At 36.7% G+C, this 23,026-nt stretch overlaps 1 protein-coding gene across 1 annotated transcript in view; it reads right to left on the bottom strand.

Annotated features, from left to right (window-relative positions):
- Positions 1-1,245: 1,245 nt before the first annotated feature.
- Positions 1,246-23,026, bottom strand: part of LOC122839416 (transmembrane protein FAM155A) — an 86,124-nt gene continuing 64,343 nt past the window's right edge. Inside the window, exons 2-3 of the mRNA XM_044130958.1 lie at positions 8,726-8,897; positions 1,246-7,054 (exon numbers count right to left, since the gene is read on the bottom strand). Of these exons, the coding sequence (XP_043986893.1) occupies positions 6,753-7,054; positions 8,726-8,897 (474 nt within the window). The 3' untranslated portion in view covers positions 1,246-6,752. The remainder of the gene's footprint in view (positions 7,055-8,725; positions 8,898-23,026) is intronic.

Raw genomic sequence — 23,026 nt, 5'->3', positions numbered from 1 at the left:
AGATGATAACAATTACATTAAAAGAAAATTCACATCCTCCACTGCAAACGGAAGATGATATTTGCTGTGGGCTTAAAAATTTGCATTAGCATTCCATTAATCTTTACATTCATCAGTCGCAAATCCAGCCATCAGCTTCACCTCTAAAAACACATGGCCTTTTAATACCACACATCCACATAAAGTCTGTGCTCTGAATGACAGGTGGAATATAGATGCTGACTATTGGCGGGCTAGTTGAGGATTAGTCAGCTGAGCACTTTATCCCCCTAACAAACGGAAATAGAAATGAGGGCTTTAATCCGAGATGGAACGGCCACTAGTGTGGGGCGGATGAAAATGAAGAATATTCAATGTGTTATTGTTCTCCCGTTTTATAATCTACAGCTGCAACTAGAGGTTTTTATTCAGACCTGCTGGCAATAAAGTTCACCAATGCAAATCAGGCAGCCCATGATGGTGACCCACAATAATCTGATCCATACATGGAGTGACACGGTTGATGGATAGATGGACAGATGCAGAAGATGAAAATGGAAACATCTGTGACTTCACTACTGCAAACTGAACCTGCTGAATAAATTTTGGGCTATGACATTAAATATTAAACAGATGAGTGTGTCGAACTGATCCATCTGCCCTTGGTGGGTTTTGGTCAGCAGTTTTATAATTAATGATTGGGAAATATATCCAAACCTCATGCATAACTGTGAATTTGGGATAAATGCTTACAAGATTTATAGGTGTAAAAAAAACATTATCCATGCTGATGGTGTGATAAGGTCAGTTTAGTTAGAAACTGAGGCAGGAAAATGTCTGTGTAGCATTCATTCATAATCTCTTAGTTACACACCCATGCCCTATTTATCCTCTTGGACGTGTGCCCCACAACACTCGATTTTACAAGTCAACACTGCCATCTCATGGCTAATGTTGGAACTGCATGCTCTCTGTTAAGGCCATGAAAAGCTGAGTCTGATGACATATTTTCAGCAAGACCTTCATCTATAACTTTTATCAGTATAACTTCTTAGGCTTTGTGAAAAAAATGTTTCACTTTATCAGATTATAAAGATGTTAATATTAGTTTTGTGTTGCTGATGTAATGTGTTTTTGCACTGTGAACACTTTTTTGACATTCAGTCTCAAGGCACACCAGGCAAAAGTACAACAAAGTTAGAACAGTATCATTATATTTGTATTTATTTTCATTAGAACACAATTTTAGTAATTGTAGCAGTAGTTTTCATACTTTTCAAAAAGATCATGACCTGTGAGACTCTTATAAATCATTCATCTCAAAGTTGTTTGTAAAAAAAATTTAAGAAGTTACTTGAACTAAAGCATCTATAATATTACAATATACTGGTAGTATAATAGTAATAATAATCATAATCGCAATGGTAGTTCTATATGTATTTGAGCCTTTTTCATCTCTAGAATAATAAACTTTTTACCTTCGCACACAGAGAATCACAGTCTTTCACAAAAAGGCTGTGGTGCTGAGGGTGAAATCTGTTGGTCTAACTGTGCCACACTGTCTTCAAACATCAGTGATTTAAGACGTTCAAATCAAATCAAATCAGAGAAACAGAAGAAGAAAGTAACAAGGCAGTAACTTAAATAAGACAAGGAGAGACATACATTGTTCAGCATACTAAGGAACACCATTACAACCAACAAAAAAAAAGGAAATGAGCTTCTGCATAGATCCACGGGAAAGAGAAAGGAACCGCTGTAAAGACAGAGAAAGTAAAACATTTGTGTTCATTTGAATAGGTTCACTTGAGCTGAGGCCAACAGGCAATAATAGTTTAAATATGTAGGAACAAACCACAGAAATTTAGTTTATATGTGATGGAAGATGACAGAGCGTACAGCTGCTACAGACCATTTCCATGGATGAAGACTGGATTTAAATGAGCTTACACTGCTTTCTTTAAGTGTAAAGCCATATAATTCTGACAGAATTAAACATACATTGAAAGTAAGAAGTATTTGTTGCATGCATGCCTCCAAGACCAACATGACCAACAAAGAATGATTCAATTAATTTTATTGTTTGAAGATCTCTTGCATGTAAAAATGAAAATAGTTGATGTTTATGCATGAAAGGATTGGGTTAAAGGGACAACCTATAGACGGCACTCACATCCATGCAACAACGATGAAGATGCATAATACCAACATGCTTTCCATGTCTATGTTTAGAACTATGATGCATCTCAAGCATGCCTCTTAATATAACTGATAAAGTGAACTCACTTGCAAGAATGGTGCCCTGTCTGATCACTTTCCTCCTCCCAGGCAGATCCAGGCTTTCTTATTGTTTTCATTCATTTCTGAATCTAACATTCAAATGTCACATCTAAAACCGAGTCAGATCAAACCAGGCAGCTGTTTTCCAATTATTTTTACTCCTTTTGTATTTGTATGTTCGTACTGAAGCTTTGTTTATTATTTATTTGTATATTCTTAGCTGTCGAGAGAGGTGCGGAGTCTGTCCAACATGGCATTTTGTGTGATCGGTGATTGTCCAGCCATATTTTCAGTTAGTGTTTACACAGTGCAGAACACAGATGGGGCCCATTCCTCATTGTCAGGATGTGCAAATTATCAACGGAGGAGTCATTCTAGAAAAATTACCTTCCCACTTTTATTGTATGCATAAACACAACATATAAAAATGTAATAAATTTTGTATAAACAGTTCTGGAAAAAATTAAGAGTCCACTGCACTGAACCTCATTGAAAACCTCATGTTTTTTTTCCACCAAATATTGATTTCTAAACTCTGCTTGAGTTACAATATTAGTGTTGTTATTTCTAAATGAATATGAACTAGTTTTCTTTGCATCAATTGAGGTCTGAAAGCGCTGCATGGATTTCATTATTTTGACCATTTCTCATTTTCTGCAAATAAATACTACGTTTGCTTAGAATTTCAGAGACATGTTGTCAGTAGTTCATTGAATAAAAGAACAATGTCCATTTTACTCAGACATACTGCTTTAAAAAGTAAAATCAGAGAAACTGATTTTTAAATTTTTTTTTCAGAGCTGCATATACAACTTATTGTGTTTCTGCTGCGCTGTCAAAATGACAGTCTGTGTGGTAAGTCATATTGTCCATATCAAAAACCGCCAATTCTTGTAAGTCACTTAAATTGGATCTTCTACTTGTACTTTTAACGTTGGCAACATAAAGTTTGTGTGATCATATTGTGTCATATGCATTGCTAACTGAGAGATTCTACAAACAAAAGTGAGAATCTTTTCTTCAGATGTGAAAATCAGGATGTGAATTTGCAACATGTAACTCAAAACAGGGGTAACCTTGGCAATAGATGAAGCTCATTTTCCTTTTACCCAGGCCTCCGATCTTATTTACTTAATTTTGTAAGATTTTGGATTTTTTATTTTTTTTTCAGACTGGGGAGAGCAAAGAAAAAAGAGAAATTTGAGTATGACACTAGTGTCAAAAGTAATGTTTGAAATGTATATTTTATGCGAGTGCAGGGCTGCAGGGCAAAATCTAATAGTATTGTATATCCCTGCAGTCTGAAGACAGCTTTTTTTAGTAGTATCCATCTAGCAACCCCAATGTGAAGATGTTTGCAATTAGCTCAGAGCAAAAGAATAACTAACAAACCTAAACTGAAAAAATAAATAAATAAAGTAAAATAAAATAAAATATATACAGAAGTACAGACATAACAGCAGCAGCACCCTTCTACACACAAGTTAAGGGGTAAAAAAAAAAATCTCCCAGAGCTTAACCATCTAACAGTTCTCGTACTGTAGGCCTCCAGCAGCAGCAATAATATAAAAGAATAAATATATCTCTCATCTAGTTGTGGCGCCTAGCATAGCAGCATTATTGTCACTGATGTAGACAACTTAAACCAGGATGGGTGGATGGGGAGCTTATCATGCAAACAAGAATAGTGAAGAGTACTATGGGCCAATGTCTGAGCAGCAAATGTAAAGATAAGCCAGTATATAAATATATATTGACATAGATGGAATAAAGATGGACGTAAATTCACCATATAATGTTATAACCTGATGACATCAGATTCTGGACGGAACATTTCATATAATAAACAAACTGGAATGCGAAAATAAATGTATCCAGCAACATCTCCTTGCTCTTAGCAGATACCTGATCTCCCAGCCACGTTAATCAAAGAGACACAAAATAGAAACAGAACCAAGGAAAGAGGTCAGCCCTTAAAGTCACACCATTTCTTTCTAAGCTCACACATCCCAGGCTTAATAAATAAGTAAACTGAACTGACTTTGAGCGTTCATTAACAGTGACATGTTCCTTTCTCTGTGTTTGTTTCTGCTCCTGATTTCCAACTGCAGTAAAAAAGGCCTTTTGCACTGAAGTTGAATGAATTTCCGTGAAAATAAGAATGAGGCATTGTCATCCTCTCTGTCGGCAAGCAAAAGGTAAAACAAGTGACTTTTAAATGTGTCTGACTATGAATGACAATGTTTGTTCTGTATTTCATAATAAGCCCTTTACATAATGGAATCTGTGATGCTTAAAGTAAAGAAATACAAACAGTGGGCATGCTACCGGATGTGATTTGGGATTAAATGTGGTTCTGACAATACAAGTGGCCTCTTCTTGCAGAGCCCTCATGCTCCAGCTTAACTGAGGTAAACTGATTGAAACTGCCTTTGTGATTAGAGATGAGCAAAGACTACACATCATGGCAGATAGCCAAATTATAATTTAACAAACCTGAATGAGAGTTGTGGTTTGCTAGTTTTGCAAAGCGATTAATATAACATCCAGTCATCATGTTGTCCTTGAATGAATTAGGGCTTGAGCTTAAAATCTCTAAGATGTTCAAGTCTAGTACTTTGTGTTTTTGGAAAAGACGGATCAAGCATAAATAGAACCCTGGGCAATTTATGCACAGGGCACCGCCCCCCTTAACATATAAAATGGAGGAACTCTTCTTTTTGTGTTCTTGAGGTGGGATAAAATGCAATGCATTGAGCAAGAGGCGACTGTTGAATAGCAACCCAGTCTCACTCCCGACTCGTCATATATTGACGCATGGGGTACCCCTTTTGCGTCAATATGTGACGCAAGGGGTTTTACCATATGCCTTACCATAATTTTTTCCCTAAACCTAACCAATCGTGGGGTTTTGAAGGTTCGATGTTTGCGAGAAACCTTCGCGTGAATAATCCATGTAAAACATGCGACCTTCCCAAATCGTCAACATGTGACGCTGAAGGAACCTGCCCAAGTCGTCAAGTATTGATGCGAAAGGGGTACCCTTCGCGTAAATATGTGACGCATGGTCAGAAGGCGTTCCAACTCGTCAATATATGATGAGTCGGGAGTGAGAATGTGTTGTGAATAGTGGTACCAACTCAGTGATGCTCAGGATGAGCGCTACAAATGTAGTCTTCAGACAACAGGAAAACGGGGGTCAAGGGTTGTCCTGTAAGACAGTTAATTCTTAAAACCACACACACAAACAAAAAAGAACTTGTAAAATATCTTGTGTGGTCAGAGAGACCCCGCTGAACCATGCACACATTTTTTCTGAGTAAAAGTCGTAATAAACTTGTGGGGTCTAAATTGGATAGTGCGAGGGTTAAATAAAGTGTACCAAAATGAAACTATTTCGTTCACCACCTCACATTTGAAAAATAAAACAGATAATAGATACAGAAAAATAAAGGTGTCTGAATTTTGAATTAAAAAAAAAAAATTAACCGAGTGCAATTGCAAAGTACCATTTGAGATTTCACCATAAGGGAATGTCAAATTTGACTTTCCTCATTTAGATTTAGAGAAAATTAAGTGTCTTTAAAGTCAGCATAAGAAAATCAATGGTTAGTTAAGGAAACATTTTAAATAGTATTAGAAAACTTTCCTGAGCCCAGTGTTTGCTTTTAATGGAACACAAAAAAAGTATTTTGATACTAAATTGTGTTATCTGGTGAATATTGTCTCGCAAAACTAAGTTAGAAGAAGGCCTGTAAGCCTTAGTTAAACAAATACATTTTAATGGACGTCAGAACCACATTAAAACCCAAGGAAATCCTGACAGGAATATGACCAAACCCCCATGGAGGAGCAGAGAAAATCTGAGGGGTTCTCCATGAAATCATTAGCCTTTTAAATAGACTTTTTGGCATAGCAACATCCGCGCATTCTCTCTCACTCTCTTCCTCTCTCTCTCTCACACACACACACACACACACACACGCACACTTGCTGCTAATTTTTTTTTTCCACATTTTCTGTCTTTCTTAGAGGAATCATTTTGTTCCTGAATGAGGGAACCACAAAAGAGACAAATAATGAACATTAGAGAAAGAATATGATTATGTTATTCCTTAGTCAGCCAGTGCAACAGAAACCAATAATTGGAACACAGTGTAAAAAAGCGTAGAGAAACTCAGCCACGAGGAAGCTGACCTTCCCTCTCAACAAAGGTTGTGGCATTGTCCCTTTTTTCTACCAAAGGGACATCTTGTATCCCTTAGTTTGTGGGAGATTGTTTCTTTAGTCACTTCTATGTTTTGATTGATTTAAGGGTCTCTCATCTCAAAGCATTCCATGTGTTTTTGTTTCTCATAAAGTGTTGCAGTATGTCTACAGGCACACAGCTCCAGCCTTTCGCATCAACCGTTGTATTTTTCCAAGCTGGTTGCTATGGTGAGGGAATCCCCCACCCCCACCTTCTGCGACCTCACATCCGCTCAGCTGCTCCATCACTCTTCGTTGGCAGGGCTCTCCTCCAGAGGCGTGAAGGTGGGGAGGCCTAGTCCTGTTGTATTGTGGGATGCAGTGAGGCTGGCAACAGTGTGTAGGAGGACCAGGACCAGCAGGCAGAGTTTGAGCCGGCTGTTACACAGTCTGCAGGCTGCAGAGGAGCTGAGGGAGGTACGATGCTGGCATGGCGGGTGAGTTCTTTTTAGGGTCCCTCTGGAACAGTTGTCCACTTTTGAATCCCACCGCACGTCACAGCACTCTGCATTTGGGTCAACACCTGATGGGTATACTTCCAGCAACCCTGGATGTTTAAGATAAAATAAAGGAGACAATTTAAAGACTTAATTATTTCATTTTTATACAAGAAGGTGTACTACTTGTCAAAACTTTTGCAAAATAACAGTCTGATATTGACTCGATTTTTTATGTGTTTTTTTTTTTGTTTGTTTGTTTTTGTTTTTTGGCAAAAGAAAAACTTCCAAAATCTTCTCAAAATCCAGTGTGATGGAGAGAGGAAGCATTTTTCTCCATGGAAAAAAATTATTGTGATCATTGGAAGGCCCGGCAAAGCAGATGAATATGGAGATCAAATTCTACAAGCAGTGGAAACCCTGAATTTTACATTTTGATTTATTTATTTATCACCACCACAGACTGAAATCCATCAAAGTCTAGTGCTACATTTAGAGGTGATTAGCATCTAGCTACATTTACTTAAGTAACTATTAGACTTAGATGGCAGCTAAAAAGATTTCAAACACTGAATTTTAGCCTTACTTTGTCTATTTTAATAAAACATGATAAAGCAAAACACTGATGTTCAAACCACCAAATGCAGCCAAATATGCTTATTTTCATAGATCGGATCTGGAAACACCCACAAATGTGTTGCTCCACACGACCACTAGGAGGCAGCATAAACTATGAAATAGAATCCCACAATGTCACTGTAGCACACAAGAGGAGCAGTTTTACGGTAGCATGGCTTTGCATGGTGGTTGAAAGCTGGCTTTGTGCGTGTGGCGATAAAGAAAACGTTTCTTACAGCTGTGAACCGCTGATTTTGTATACTGGTATTTGTCACCAACAAAACTCTTAGCATATCTGGTGGGATATTAAAATAGAAATAAGAAACTAGCTAAAATCTTGTTAATGTTTTGAAGAAGTGGCGTTCTAAGTCTGACACCGGGTTTTAGCTCAAGGGTTTAGATTACGGTATTTTTAAACGATTGGTTCTGGTAAAACACCTTGTAGCTCGTGTGTACTCTGATTGGGTAGCCTCATCCCTGGTGAAACACAGCCTTGATTCACAGGCTCGGTTTTTGACAGTAACATCTATTTTCTGAGGCCCAGCTTGGAAAACTGTATTTCACCTGTAAATTATTTTGTTGATCGTGTCTTGATTTCCTCCTTTTTCACTCTTTATAATGAGGTTCACAGTGACAGAGATAGGCTATAGCTGCAGCAGCTTGAGGCCTGACTGTGTTGCGTGACCTGCTAAAAAAAATGCTTGTGTTTAAAGCAAAATAACTATTTTATTCTGCAAGTTTTGTCTACAGTCAGTTCAGTGAAACTATGTTGCCATTTGTTTTAACACTATTAACACAAAGAGGCCACACTATTGCACATTGCACATTTTTTCAGTTTTCTAGTTACAATTAAACACTTCAATAAAATACATAGAACTTATACAAAATTGTAAAGATTTAGTTATGGTTTCTTTGGAGGCAATGCAAGTATGATAAGTTTTATTATGGTCATTTCCAAGGAAATAGCTTTTTTCTGTGATTTCATCTGGGGAACTAATTATTCTGACCTTAATTGTGCAAAACATACTAACACTAAGCTAGTACTTTGGTGATTGCTGCATAAAAAGACAACAATAAATTTACAAACACAGATATGCACATTGGTAAAACAGACAAAAAAAAAAAAAAAAAGAATTACATATTATGAGATAAGTAAACTTTACCTGTGCATACAAAACTTGGGCTGCCCCCATGAATGAGATCATCATTGTCAGGGAGGACAAAGGGGCAGCGCTGTTGAACCTCCAGGCAGTACTGGCCACAGGGGATTCGATTGCTGCAGTGTATCTGGGTGGTCTGGAAGTACTGAGAACACAGCCAGGGCTTATAAACCATCTAGGTGGAAGACAGAGAGGTGAGACGATATTGATGAGTTAGGAAATGTTTTTTTGGATGATACTCACACACACATGCATACGCATTTATGCCACGTTCATACACCATCATGACCTTTACAGCTATTGATTCACGCGAGGCTGTGCAGTTATCCTGTTGATCCTAATATCTACTGTTTAATGAATGTGCTTGTTGCTGGGCAGTCATCAGTTTGTTAGTCAATACAGAGGTATTACCCAACATCCTCTTTGAAACACAGTATCACCAGGTGCACAGCACAGATTTCAAAAGGCTAACATCTATTTTTAGAGCCCATCCAATGGTGTCTGAGTAAAATATGACATAAAGAAGCACTTTTATAAAATCTTGATAAAAGAAAGCCAACTGCTGCAAAACTGCACCCTGAGGACAAAATCAAGCATTTAAAATAACACAACACAACAATTGTCTTTTTTCTAAAAAGAAAACAACATGTATGCAAGATCTCAAAAAAAAATAAAAAATTTTTTTGCTTTATGCACATTGAGTTGAGAGAATCTCGCATACATGCAAAGACTGAACCCAACAAAGCGTTTAAAGTCAATGAGGTCAACAGATTTATCTTAGAAGCCTTGCAGATGTTTTCCTGAAATGGACATGCATTCAGAAATATTTGTAGGACAGTCTTAACCTAAACTAATTATCCTCAAACCAGAAAGTGAGTGGTGGTAGGTATGTATCATATACTCTTTTCACAGCCCTGCACAGCAACATCCTGTGCAGGGCTGTGAAAGTCTTGTGTCCTTACACAGACTTTCACTTACACTTACACAGATCCTACTCTGTGTAAGTAGGATCAAGACTTACACAGAGTTAAGGGCAAGGACTTTCTCCATAACATGGGCAAAACAAGGGACCAATCCACAAAGGCTTTGTCATCCCCACACAAATACATTTCCCAAAAGGGGAATTCCTCCTTCAGCAACACAGGCTAAAACCAGAGGTTGTGTATGGCATTGCTTTGGTACCAGCTGACCCGTCAGTCTCTTGGGAGACAGCATAATGCCCTCTCTTTTACTCCATGGAGAAGGACTATTCCCCTGTGTGCCAGGACAGAAGGGTACATCAATTGTCAGGTTCTATATGCTGCTGCATTATTCACTTCCTGCACCTGCTCCTACAAAAATTTGAATGGAAGAAGTGGCTGCCTGTTGTCCCCAGATAATCTGTTTGTTAGAAATCTCACCCCATCTTGAAAGGCCACACTGGGACCTTCCAGCACAATGGGAATGCTCCCAGGGGATCATGCTGTAGGCTATGTACAGAGTTTCCTTCCCAACAGTATCTGGGTGTAGTAATTTGGAAGTAGCTCAAGATATATCAACTGGGAAAATATGCTTTACATGCTGTTTCACTGTTTAATCAGCATGTTCATAAAACATTTTTTTGGGATTGTTTCAATGTAATAAATATTCATTATTTCTAAAGGATGGACAGTATGACTAAAAAAATGTTCTATATTTGTTAACATCAATAGTTATTGATTAGTTTTTTGTTGTGAATGTCAAAAATGCTTACAAACTGAGTGAACTTTTTGCTTTTCATTCACAGTTTACACTTCTCGGTGTTGTTTTTATTTTTTTTATTATTTTTTTTTTAAGCAGCTATGAAGGAAACTTTAAAGTTCTGCTATACCAGGTACTCAACAGGTTGCTGCTAGGTAACCACAGAGTGAGTGAGTTAATCAGTTTATTCCAGTATTCCACTCAGAGCAATGAATAAAATGTATCAAAACATAAAATTATATATGTTATATTTTAATTTAAGAAAAACTAGCTGAACTTTTAGGTTCAACTGCATGAAACAAACATTTTTGATTTTGGTAGTTAATTCAGTGAACAAACATCTGGGCTTCTTGGACTTGTGATTCACTGTGCGAACGAATATATGTTTCACTGCAATAAAGTAGGACACAAATAGCACATAAACAAATATTCCCATATTTTTCATAATATTTTCCTTTTATGTACAAGCAAATATTAGTTTTACAGCACAGCTGTCCACTGCATGAACTTAGAAAATTAGCAGTTTTAAACTAAATTGTGGCAATGTGTATCCTTTCATTACTATCTTTTTGTTTTTTGTTTGTAGGCAGACAATTACTACTTTTGCACCCATCATACGTGGAAAATGCACAATATTTTAGGTTGGCTTCTTGAATACAACCATGGGTTTTAAATGGTGGAACTGGCAAATCTACAATAAATGCACGATGCTACAATCCCGTTAAGGAAAAGTTTGACCGACCGTATAATATCAAGGTGTATTCAATAAAGTACACAGTGAGTTTGTGCTTAGACCCAGAAAATTTGTGCCCACAAATGAAACCCCCCCCCCCAAAAAAACAAACAAAAAAACAGGCCTTTTAACCCAGCCATGCAAATAACATCAAGATGCATTAGCTTATGATCCTCTGCAAATGATGAAGAAAAGACAAATTATTTTTGGTTAGTGCCTTATTCTTAAGCCTGTGATTAGGTGCTCCCCTCATTGTGTGGTATTATCATTTGCAGCAATTAACCAATAATTTTCAAGAAGTTCTCGGAGGACTGTGAGGCAAGCTGGAACCTGCTGGGAGTCATTTATAACATGCAAAACAGCACAACTGAACATAGACCCTCTGTCACATTAGTATGCATATTGCTATACTTGTGAGGCTGAATATGCACTCAGATAAAAATGTGTGCGTTCATGTCACTGCTTCAGTTTTAATTACATTTAGTTTATCTTATATCCCAGGAAAATCTGAGGCAACTCAAAGTGAAACTTAGAAAAAGGGTTAAACCTATTCAACAAAAATATGACAATACCAAAAAAACAACATAAAGAGGTGTTTACCTCTTCAATCACTCAATACAATCATTCAATAAGCTGTAAAATAATGTCTAATGTTAGAATAAGTAGTCTTTCATTTAAATGGTGACTTCACAAAGAAGATCTAGTACTTTGTAAGGTATAACTTTGTAACACCTGCCTTATTTTTTTAGATTAACTTTACTCTGTGGAAATATCTTCTGCATTTTGTGTTTAAAGAACTGAGGTCTATTCGTGGCAAGAGCTCAGTCTTTGTTTTGTGTGAACGACTGGGGTCAACAGTGAACAGTACAATGTCAACTTAACCAGATCGAGAGTCAAGGAGAACTTCTCTTTATTATTCAGTATCATTTCATTATTCAGCAGAACCTCAGGAAAACAAACTTGAGGGCATGGTGTTCATGTTGGATAGACAGAAAAAAAACCACACACGCTCCTGAGACCAATCAAACTTCTTCCTGAAACGTCTTTCAAACTTCTTTCCGGGGCTTGATTCTCTTCTTGCCCATCTAAATTCACATCCATGTGAATCCGTAATGAATTTGAGATCAGTACTATTTATTCTAATGCAGTCTAAATGTAATCACATCGTGTGATTTAGATTCAATTACAGTCCAACACAACCTTAATAATCAACCTTTTAACAGTCTTAAGAGATGGGATCATTTATATCCTACAAGTTTTTTTACTCTGTGCACAGACTGGCAGAGTAACATTGACCCTGTGTGCGCTTTTTCCAAGTTGCTGTCCGACTGTGATATTGTCTGCGCTCCTCTTGAGCATCACGCAAAAACCGCGGGAGGGTTAAAACAATACAGTGAATTAAACTTTAGCCCTACTGCTGAACTCTGAGGCCCTGTGATAATACTAATCCAATCTGAATCTCTGTTATTTGAACAGAAATGGGCTAGATCAGAAGTGGAATTAGGCAGTTTTGGTTTTCTTGGGTGCATTTTTATTTGCCTTTAGCTAAAAATGGAGGCTGCATTGGAGTGCATTAAAACCCTTTTGACCCGCAGCAAAACCTTTTTTACACAAACAGGTTGAACATAAGGAGCAAAATCAAATGCAAATGACGGCTCATGTCATGCATTGCACAGTGTTGTAAGAATCATGTTCTTCTGTTTGAATAAGTAACAAAGCACCAAGCTATGGGACATCAACGCACGTTATTCCTCGAATCGACGCGGAATAGCATGTTAACATCATATCCAGGAGATGTTTGTAAATTTCAGCAAAATCTCAGTATTTGGTTATCCCTTGTGAATGTGTCACATAAAAAACAGACTTTGGGGAATAATGTATTTATTTTATGGGCTCCCCAGAAAACGGTTATCCTGTATAATTAGGGCTCTTGTTCCATATCCTCATTTGGTTTCTCTTAGCCAATCACTAATGCCAGACTATTCCTCTTATTACACATGCTTATATTGTTGTCTTTTTCTCCTGTTCATTCTGTACTTCCTCCAGCATAATGTTGTAAAAGTACAAAATCATTTTCTTTCTATTTTTTATAGGAAGTATTTCAAAACAACAGGTAAGCATGAAGGCAGAATGAGAACAACCGAGATCAAAAAGCGTCAAAATCAAACAAAGTGAAGCAGAACAGAACTGAGGCAAACCTCACATTTAAACAACGCCATAAAAATCAGGGATAAATGTCAGCTTGTGGCATAAGACTGTTTGATGTAAAGGCCTCATTTCATCTGCCAAATGGTAGCCAGGGCTTTCTGTAAAAGTAAACAGCCTTTTGATCCTTCAGAAAAAAAAAAGGACTCATAAAGATCCTCTATTTTAATTTCCTTATTTTTCATAAGATGCAAAACAATGTTATTTTAACATATGGCTTAGAAATTAGTGTAAAGAGGATATTCTGAAGAAATGTTTTCTTACATCAAGCCATCTCCAAATTCTTTAAAGTCTTAGTCAAGTCTTAGGTCTCTGAAGAGAGACTTATATCTGGTCCAATCTGTCTGGACAGCCTGTCGGATTGCTGCAAATTATGCTTTGGATTTGAGTCAATATCCTAAAGTCTAAATTAACACATGAACTTTAAACATATTTATATCATCCAAAACATTCTCATATGTAAAATAAGTTATTTAAATTCAGTTTTTTTATATAAAGTTTCATACTTTGTCCACTATTCAAAAATGTTAGTTTGAACTTATGATCACTCAAACTAGAGATGTGTTAATACTTTTAACATTTTCAAGTCCACAATAAAGTAAACAGGATTTTAGAGGACCCAAAACTTTTTTGTAAAGAATAATAAAATAATAAAATGCCAGAGGTTAAGGTTATTTTTACCAGTTAAACTTTAAGGGATAACCATATCGTCATTAATACAAAGCTAACAATTGCCATTAATCAGTAAGAGTAACAAATATCCTAAACACACCCTGTAATAGAGGAATTTGTGCATCAACCTTTAAGTCTGTGACTTACTGAAAATTCTTGCTCAATGGTAACATGAAAAAAGAAACAACTAAACTTAGAAGCTGCTGTTAATTTATTTTGAGGCACATACTCTGAAGACATTTCACAGAAAGGCCTTTTTAAAAATTCTCCAGTCTGGATTAATTAGAATTGTGTATTTACTCACGTTAACGTTTCTTGACATTAGAATTATGTTTGTTGATGTAAAAAAAAAGAGCAAAATTGTATAAATCTGGTAAGAATATGGAACACTTTATGTCACTGTAAGAAAATGCATATTAGATTTGGTTGTAGATGAGCAAAGCTAATTTGCTTCAGGAAATCCAAATCCTTCTGAAAACATGTTCTTCTATTTGTCAAAGTCTTGTAAAACTAGCTCTATGCACTGAAAGAGACATGTAGTGTGTATCATGGAGATATCTGACATTCCGCCACAAAATATCTGACTTACTTCTTTCTTGTGGTAAAACCATCCAAAGGAGAGATAAGATTTCTCTGTAATAAAATTGTGTTGGTACTCTAATCTATCTCTCATACTGCATATCAATTTGGTTACTGGAAAGCACCATGCTACAAAATGCTGCCACAACATACTCTTTCCCCTTGTTCTCCACTGCTGTGCTCACATGTTGGTGATCTGCAGAGGTGAGCCCAGCTGGCTCCTGAATTAGATTATTTCATTACAATTAGGCTAATATCATTGTAGCTGATGGAAGGCCTTATATTCTGCCCTGTACTATTGGCTTTAAGTGGCCCTGGATGGCCCTGTCTTGTCATTGCCTTGTCTTCGATGTTTTATCTGGATTTGTGGCTTAAACTGCTGACAGAGAAGCAGGAAGGGCACAGAATACCAGAAGCTAATTCCTTTTTAACCTCTGGCGCAGTGCATGATAAACACACACAAAAATGCACAGGGTAACGGAAGTGATCTCTTTAGTATTATCAATGAGATATTAGGAAAGGAAGATCAGTTTCTCTGGTGTTAGGATCAGAAATTATTGAAAGAAAAGTCTCCTGTAAAGAACAGCTGAAGGGACCGCCTGCAAAGATGACACTTGAGTTTTTAATAAAATCGCATGTTTCCTGAACATGTTTAAAATGACTAACATAAATCCATTGCAGCACATCTATTAAACAATTAGCAAAGCTTCTGAATGACAGGGAATTTTGGGATAGTAAAATTATGAAATGGAGAATCACTTTTCAAAGTGATTGGAAATTACCTGAAGTTTTTTTAAGTCATTTGTTCGAGCTATGTGTGAATTAAGGAGTTATTATAGTTATTATAAAACATAACCTCCTGCCACACCTTTCCATTTTTTTTATACAGTTTTAAAATATATCAAATGAATGAGCCCAATGCCAGCAGAAACACTTGTTTGTTTATTAGGACAAAAAGGAAAAAATATTCTTGCACAACTTGGCATGTTTTTACTAAATCTAAGTCCTCACTAAGTCCTCGTATCCAATCACACAGCTATGATCTTGGAAGATAAGATTTTTTGAAATTAGCTGCTAAAAGGAACCACAATGCAGATCAGGCAGAGGAATGATCAAACAAAGAATTTAATAAGCAAACCATAATTGGAGAAAGATTTGAAACTGAGGTGAGCATGACCCTGACCAAAAACACATTGGCTGCAACAGTGAGTAGGAAAGAGCAGTAGAAAAACACAGTGTGGATGTGTGTTGAGTGGTGCAGAGGGTGGTCAGTTCAGTGAGTGTTCAATAATTGAAGATATGAGTGCTGGAATCTACAAACATCTCGCAAAATTGCCTAGCAAAGCACTTATTGTTTGCTGTCAGCATGTGACTTCATGTAGCGAAATAGGCTTTAACTTCACAAACTGTGATTGATAAAATGATCCAATGTTCTCTGTAAAGTCTGGCATTTATTTAGTGAATGTGTCATTTATCGATCAGTGCTTTGCCTCGTCTTGTATTATAACAAGGCAAGAAAAGGAACCACACAAAAACGGCTTGCTGACGTTCCAACGCAGATAACATATACACTTAACTTGTAACAAGGAAGTTGATACCTGCTAAAATGCAACATAGATGCATACTGAATATCAACTAAATTGATTAATATCCTGAAATACCCATAAATAGCAAAAAGTAGAACAATAGATGTAAGCTATCAAAGAAGCATTTATACAGGTACACAAGACAAAAAAAAAGACAATTTTAAAAATAACCAAAAAGTTCTGAATATTTTAATCATGTGCACAGATCGAAAAATCCTCCTGTCCATTAAAGCTCAGATCATCATTCAGTAGTTTCATTATTACGCTAGATGAAATGAATAAGAAATTCAAGCAATAAAGGAGTCAAATGAGAGTTATTTGAAGACAAAACTCAGATTCTAGCCTTTGTTATTGTAGAATCATTTCGTAGTGCTTCCATGGTCATTTCCAGTCAAATGGGAAAAAAAAGTTACAACAAATATAGGCAGAGAAAACATCGCTCACTGACAGAAACAAACCAGTATGCATGATTAAACACTGCACCAAAAAATGGATGTGATTGACCATGAAGTAAACAGAAACAACAAAATACTGCTAAGAAAGAGCATTTGTAATGAGTCTAGTATATTTACTACAATCCTAGCAGAGCAGACATCATTTAACATTCCGATGTGCAATGTGCATTTCTATGTGTGCAGACTGAATCGCTGCATGTGCTTTTAATGACTAGCCCAAGGCGCCAGTACCTGGCAAGCACAGAAGCCATGTCAACAGCAGTTATTTAGAGAAAATGTAACATAGCTAATGATCTCAGCAATAAGACAGACATGAAATAGACATGCAGGTTCAGCCAAGGTGGCTTGAGGAGCCAGCGAGAAAATACAACTTCAGCAGACTCCAAAAACATCAGGGTGCAGTGTTTAAGGTAAAACCCACATAAAGCAAACACTAATACAACTCAACATGAGGTGACTATTTATTTCTATTAATGTTACAAGAGCAGGAGACCTTGCTGTTTATGACCCATGCAGAACAAAGCAACTGTACAAACCATACATGACACACATATTCAATCAACAGCAGCTTAACACCAACCCCTTTCTCTTTATATAAGCTGCTAATTTGATACACAAAAGCCATGCTAATGTAATTACCACACAGCAGAGATATTTACGACAGTGACATGCTAAGTGAGGCTATTAAATCGAGAATGTATACTTAACTGAACAGAAGAGAAGATGTCTAAGTGAAATATAATCCACCACAAACAGCTACTTTGTCAAACTAAAATGTTGACATTTCAAGTCTAATGTTAACTCAGCAGCAAATTCCAAAGTAGTATTTGGAACTACGAAAATGTAACAAAATTTTCAATCTACTATTTTATATCATTTAAGTTTTGAAAGAAGAAACATGTATGTTATTTTCTTTTAGTACGCAACAGGTAATACTGAGAATGAAAAACATTAAGAGTGTCAAATGAATTGCCTGAAATACTGGACGTCTTTCAAATTGAGTTCCCACAGGCTGTCAAATACCGTAAGTATAAGTGCATACAACAAAATATTCCAAAACCTGGAGAGTACCTTTAAAGGTGCTTAATGAAGAGGACTTGAAATAAATCATTAAGTGATGTATTTTTCCATGGAAAGGATTACCAGCACTCTATTTCATTTATGAATGAACTGATATGGTTATTTTGTTTAGTGTATTCTCGTTTTTCATCTTTCTAATAAAAAGTACCCACTGGCACAGCTGATGGCTGCTGTTACAGCGCACTGTTCTGCCCAAGTTTCTTCCTAACAAAGGAAAGCTGTTCCCCTCCATTGTGAGACAGAGACTCAGACACACAGGAAACTAGAAATAAATACACCGAAAAACATAGAACCTGACAGGTGCTTAATGAAGAAGACTTGAAATAAATCATTAAGTGATTTATTTTTCCATGGAAAGGATTACCAGCACTCTATTTCATTTATGAATGAACTGATGTGGTTATATTGTTTAGTGTATTCTTGTTTTTCATCTTTCTAATAAAAAGTACCCACTGGCACAGCTGATGGCTGCTGTTACAGCGCACTGTTCTGCCCAAGTTTCTTCCTAACAAAGGAAAGCTGTTCCCCTCCATTGTGAGAGATTTCTGCAAAGACAAATTACATACATTTGGTCTGATTTGATTTCAGCACAGATTTGCTTGTCTTATGTAGTGTTGTATACTCACTGCATCATATTTTGTGACCTATTCAGAGAGTAACTATCCAATCAAAAATAAGGTGCACAAGGTTTATCGTAGATTTGGAATATGTGAATAACTAAAATGCATACTTCCTACAAACATCTATTAGCTGTAAGTTATTTGCAAATAATCTGAGTCACTTTTAATGAAAGATATGGACACAGAGTAGAGAGAGTAGAGTAACAGGCACTGAGGGGGGGGGGGGACAATGGAGCAAGCATTATGTGCTCTGGATGGCAAAATAGCAGCAGAACAGGGTGTTACATGAAAAATTAATGAATGAAAGATATGGACATGACAGGATATGAATTAATTATGAAACGATGAATTCCCTCCATGCATGCTGGAGGTGCTCTCCTCCTCCAAGATTGTGTTACCCTCTAAGCTACTGAGGTGGTCGGCACCTGCTATCAGCATGTCTCCAGTGTGGAGTGTCATTGTACTCCCACCACACTTTGCAAACATGAATAATGACTGAAATTGTACTGATTTTTGAACAAAGGTTGTAATTAAAGGCATATGCCGATTGCGGTTTCCTCTTTTTGTGCGGTGTCTTTTTGTTTCTAATGTGTATGAAACAAAAATGATACTTATCTAGTTTTTCTGGCACTTTGAGTCTTTTTTTTTAAATGGTTATATGACTTCCTACGCAGTAACCCCTTCTTTCATGGACGACACAGATGAACCCATAGGCTTTTACTGCCTATTTATATCTTCATTTGTCAATGTGGATTTGGAGTCTTCCATAGTATCATTGCCCATTTCCTTTTTATTTAGGAGAAACATACTTTAAGGCTAGCATACGTATTGCCACTTAAAAATAACCAATATAGAAAATACTTCGTACGCTGTATATTGTTTGACAATTCACCCCTTGTTCTGAAGACAAGCAAGAAAAAGAAAGGAAGATAATTGTTTAAGCTATTGCCATTCATTGTGAAAGGTACATAAATATCTGTTATCAGAATAAAACACATAATGGTGCTAGTAAAAACATAATAGAATTGATCAAATTTTCAAAAATTAATCATTAGACACAGTAGAGAACTCGTACTGTAGATGGACATCTTTGCTTTTAGAACTGTTTTATTAAATAAGATTAGAATAGAAAGTAGTGAAGTCAGGCAGAAAGAATTATAGATATGAGCATGAAAAAAGATGAACATTAAAGATGACATTTTCTACGAGGAGAGCATCCATATGCACCCGGCATTTGCCCAAAAGCTCATTCTGTTGATTAGTCAAGGTCATCTGAGTGTAATTTATCGGCATTGTCATGCTGACACTTACTCTTGTAATTAATTTGACAAAGATAATTATCAGCAAGATGGGCCTTGTGTGAGTGATGAATCAACACCCACTGCAGTTACCCAGGCTGCTGTTGGATCCACCAGACCATACATGCAGAAGCAAGTTCTTCAACTGTCTATTCCTGTGGCTTATTTATGAAGTTTCTCTGCCTGTGTCGGATCCCACCACTGCACACACAGACACCGCACCTCTTAAATAATGTAAGCAGTCCAAACAACCAAATGTTGGCTATTAGAGCTCTGTGTGACATCAAAATTTGTCTCTTTTCACAGTGCAGCAATCTTTCAACCTGATATCCATCCCACCCTCTACACCTCCCCTACCCTGTTGTGTCCCTCTGCAGTGTGCACTACAGCAGCTGGATGAAAAATGACTTCAAAGAGAGGGCTGGTGCTAGGCTTCCAGCTGGGACAGAACATGTATACACACTCACCTTCAGATTTTTTACAGTATTTCACTAAGTTGGTTTCATCTGACGTACACTCACTGCCAACATCTACTGTAGTAGTGGGTCAGAACGCCTTTTGTTTTCAGAACTATCTTAATTCATTGAGCTATAGATTCAAATACTGATTTTGGTCCATGTCATTACTTAACTGCTGCAGATTTGTTGGCTGCACACAAATCCCCAGTTCTCCTCTTTTGGGTTGAGCTCTGCTTACTGTGAAGGCCTTTGCATCACAGTGAGCCCATTGACAGCTTTATGTTAGCGTTCACCACGGCCACCCTGAAAGACTGAAACAAAGAAGTATAGATCCATGCTGTCATGATGTTTGTTCCAAGTTCTCACAATACTCCCTAGATTGTACAAACTGAATTGACTCTTGAGTCAGTGCAATACAAGGAGACATGCAACCCTGATCTATGTGCAATGATTGATGACTGAGATCCATCATTATGCAAGTATTCATTGGAAGGAATTACTATAATTGTCATTATATGGGCTGCTGGACAAAATTAAAACTCATGAGATGCTGGCACATGCTCCATTATTTCTATAGACAGCCACTGATCTAGCCAATGATACCAATAAGCTAGCTTTGGGTAATAAGGAGCTGTCGGCTGCAGGAACCGGAATAAATACTGACTGGTCATTACCATGTCATTAGCATGCCAAAGATGGCAACCAGCGCCCTCAGATTAGTAACCTATTTATTGAGGTACTATCCATGCCGAAGGCTTAGCTAGATTAGCTACTGAAGAGGTGACACTTTTCCGAACAACCTGGAAATATATATGATTCATTACTACCAGCAAAGTATTTACCTAATTTATTTAATTTCAAGCTCACAAACAGCATACACACCTACTTATCAAAATATGACAAAAAAAACCCTATCAAAAACATAGTCACATATTACATTTGTTAGGGCACACTATCAATAAAACAGGTTGCATTTACTACTTTAGAAAGTCCTATTGACACATTTAGTTTTAGTACACTTGTATTTATCATGTTACTTTTTTGTTTGGTCGATGATATTTAAATTTTTTTGTGTACCATAAGAGAAGAAATATTACTTAGAAGTTGCAATCGATGTGAAAACCTGCCAAAATGTGGGATCATTCTTAGCCTTCATACATGTATTCATATATCTAAAAAAATGTGAGTATAATGAAGAAGCTTAATACTTTTTGTAATTTTCAGAGACACTAATGTTTTGAATTTACTTGCTAGTAAGCCACAATCTTTAAAATGACAGAAGTAAAGGTTTAAAATATTACACTCTATATGTAGTGACACTATATATCAGTTTCACTTCATGAAAAGAGTAACAAAAGATATAGAATTTTATCACTCTATTTGTTTCATTATAGATGTACCTGTAATGCAAAAACTATTCTCATTCTTTCCAAATCATTGAATCCAGATATTCTAATAATTTCCATGGCCGCCTGGGAATAGAATCAGGCATCAAGCATGCGGACTGCCTTCACAAGCATTCAGTACCAGGATAGGATGATACATGTTCAATATGTTCAGTCATGAATTTAATTGAGAATAAATATTCCAATATCAATCAATTCTTTGTGATATTTTACCAAAGGGTAGCAGTCACAGCGCCAGGGTGCCGCTAGGGGGTGCCATAGCTCCCGTAACATCAGATACAGAACTCCCATAAGGACCCAAGAAGATTAAGTTTGTTTTTCTTTCTTTCTATGTGATGAAATGTACTACAAACTTTAACGTTAATAATATTTAACATAAAATTTTAAAAATAATTCCCAAATAAACAGTCAATTAGGAATGTGGTTGTGAATTAATAAAAATGAAAAACACACACAAAAAAAAAAGCCCACGAGAAATGGTGCTGAGCCTATGACCTCATTTCACATCTTGTAAACAAGTGGGTGGTAGGACTGCATGGTGATCATACAGGCAGAAAGTGCCAGGCAAAAACATCAATCTAATATTTTTGAGCCTCAACAGAGACGTTTCAGAAAAAGTTATCAAAAAACACCTTCTGCTTTTGTTGCATCATTATGTAGTCAGTCAGGAGAACTAGAGGGCAGAGCTTTACCAGGTAAACAACAATGACAAAGTCATTACCGATTGTGGTTTTTTTAACACTTTCTCTCTCAACTACAACAGACAAATTTTATTCATGTGAATACCAATACACATGAATACACCAATTAAAAACCTTACCTACCATTGAGTTTTGTTGTTGAAGTCTCAGGTTTTTTTTTTAAATAAATGATTTGTAATGGTCATTTTGTACAGTGCCAATAAAAAGCTGGAGTTTGTCTATATATTACATTTAATGGTGATGCCAAGGGAGGTTATGGAGAAACAGAAGAACCAATTAACCAATCACTTCATTGTATAATGAACTGAACTGTCATGTGTGACAGCAAAAAAACAAGATCTCTGATAGGAGACAACAATACACAAAAAGGACAAACACACATGATTAAACTCAATTTCTCATTATTCAACTGATATTCATGATTTACTTATTTAATTATAGGATGAAAGAAGTGAGAACTGAGAAGTGATTGTTAATGAAGGTTTTGTCTGGGCTAGTCAGATCACAGTCTGCTGTGAACCCAAGGCCAGCGACTAAAGTATATCACAAAGACATGGATAGTGTGCAGAAGCCAGCTGGCTCCACATGAGGTTAGCTAAAGTGACAGACAGCACAGGGTGAACTAGCCTGCTGACTCAAAGTCACCAACATATTAGATAATCCTGTTCTAATCTTGTAAGGCAAATTAGGCCTGGTTTTCACATTGGTTGTTTAAAAAATTTATACAATTTTATTTTTATTATGAATGGGCAAATAGTCAAAAATGCTCATATTTGTTTCCATTCTTACATG

This window comes from Gambusia affinis, linkage group LG11, assembly GCF_019740435.1.
Source record: "Gambusia affinis linkage group LG11, SWU_Gaff_1.0, whole genome shotgun sequence".
Taxonomy (NCBI): domain Eukaryota; kingdom Metazoa; phylum Chordata; class Actinopteri; order Cyprinodontiformes; family Poeciliidae; genus Gambusia; species Gambusia affinis.
The sequence above is the reverse complement of the archived record's forward strand: the minus strand, read 5'-3'. Positions and strand labels throughout refer to the sequence as shown.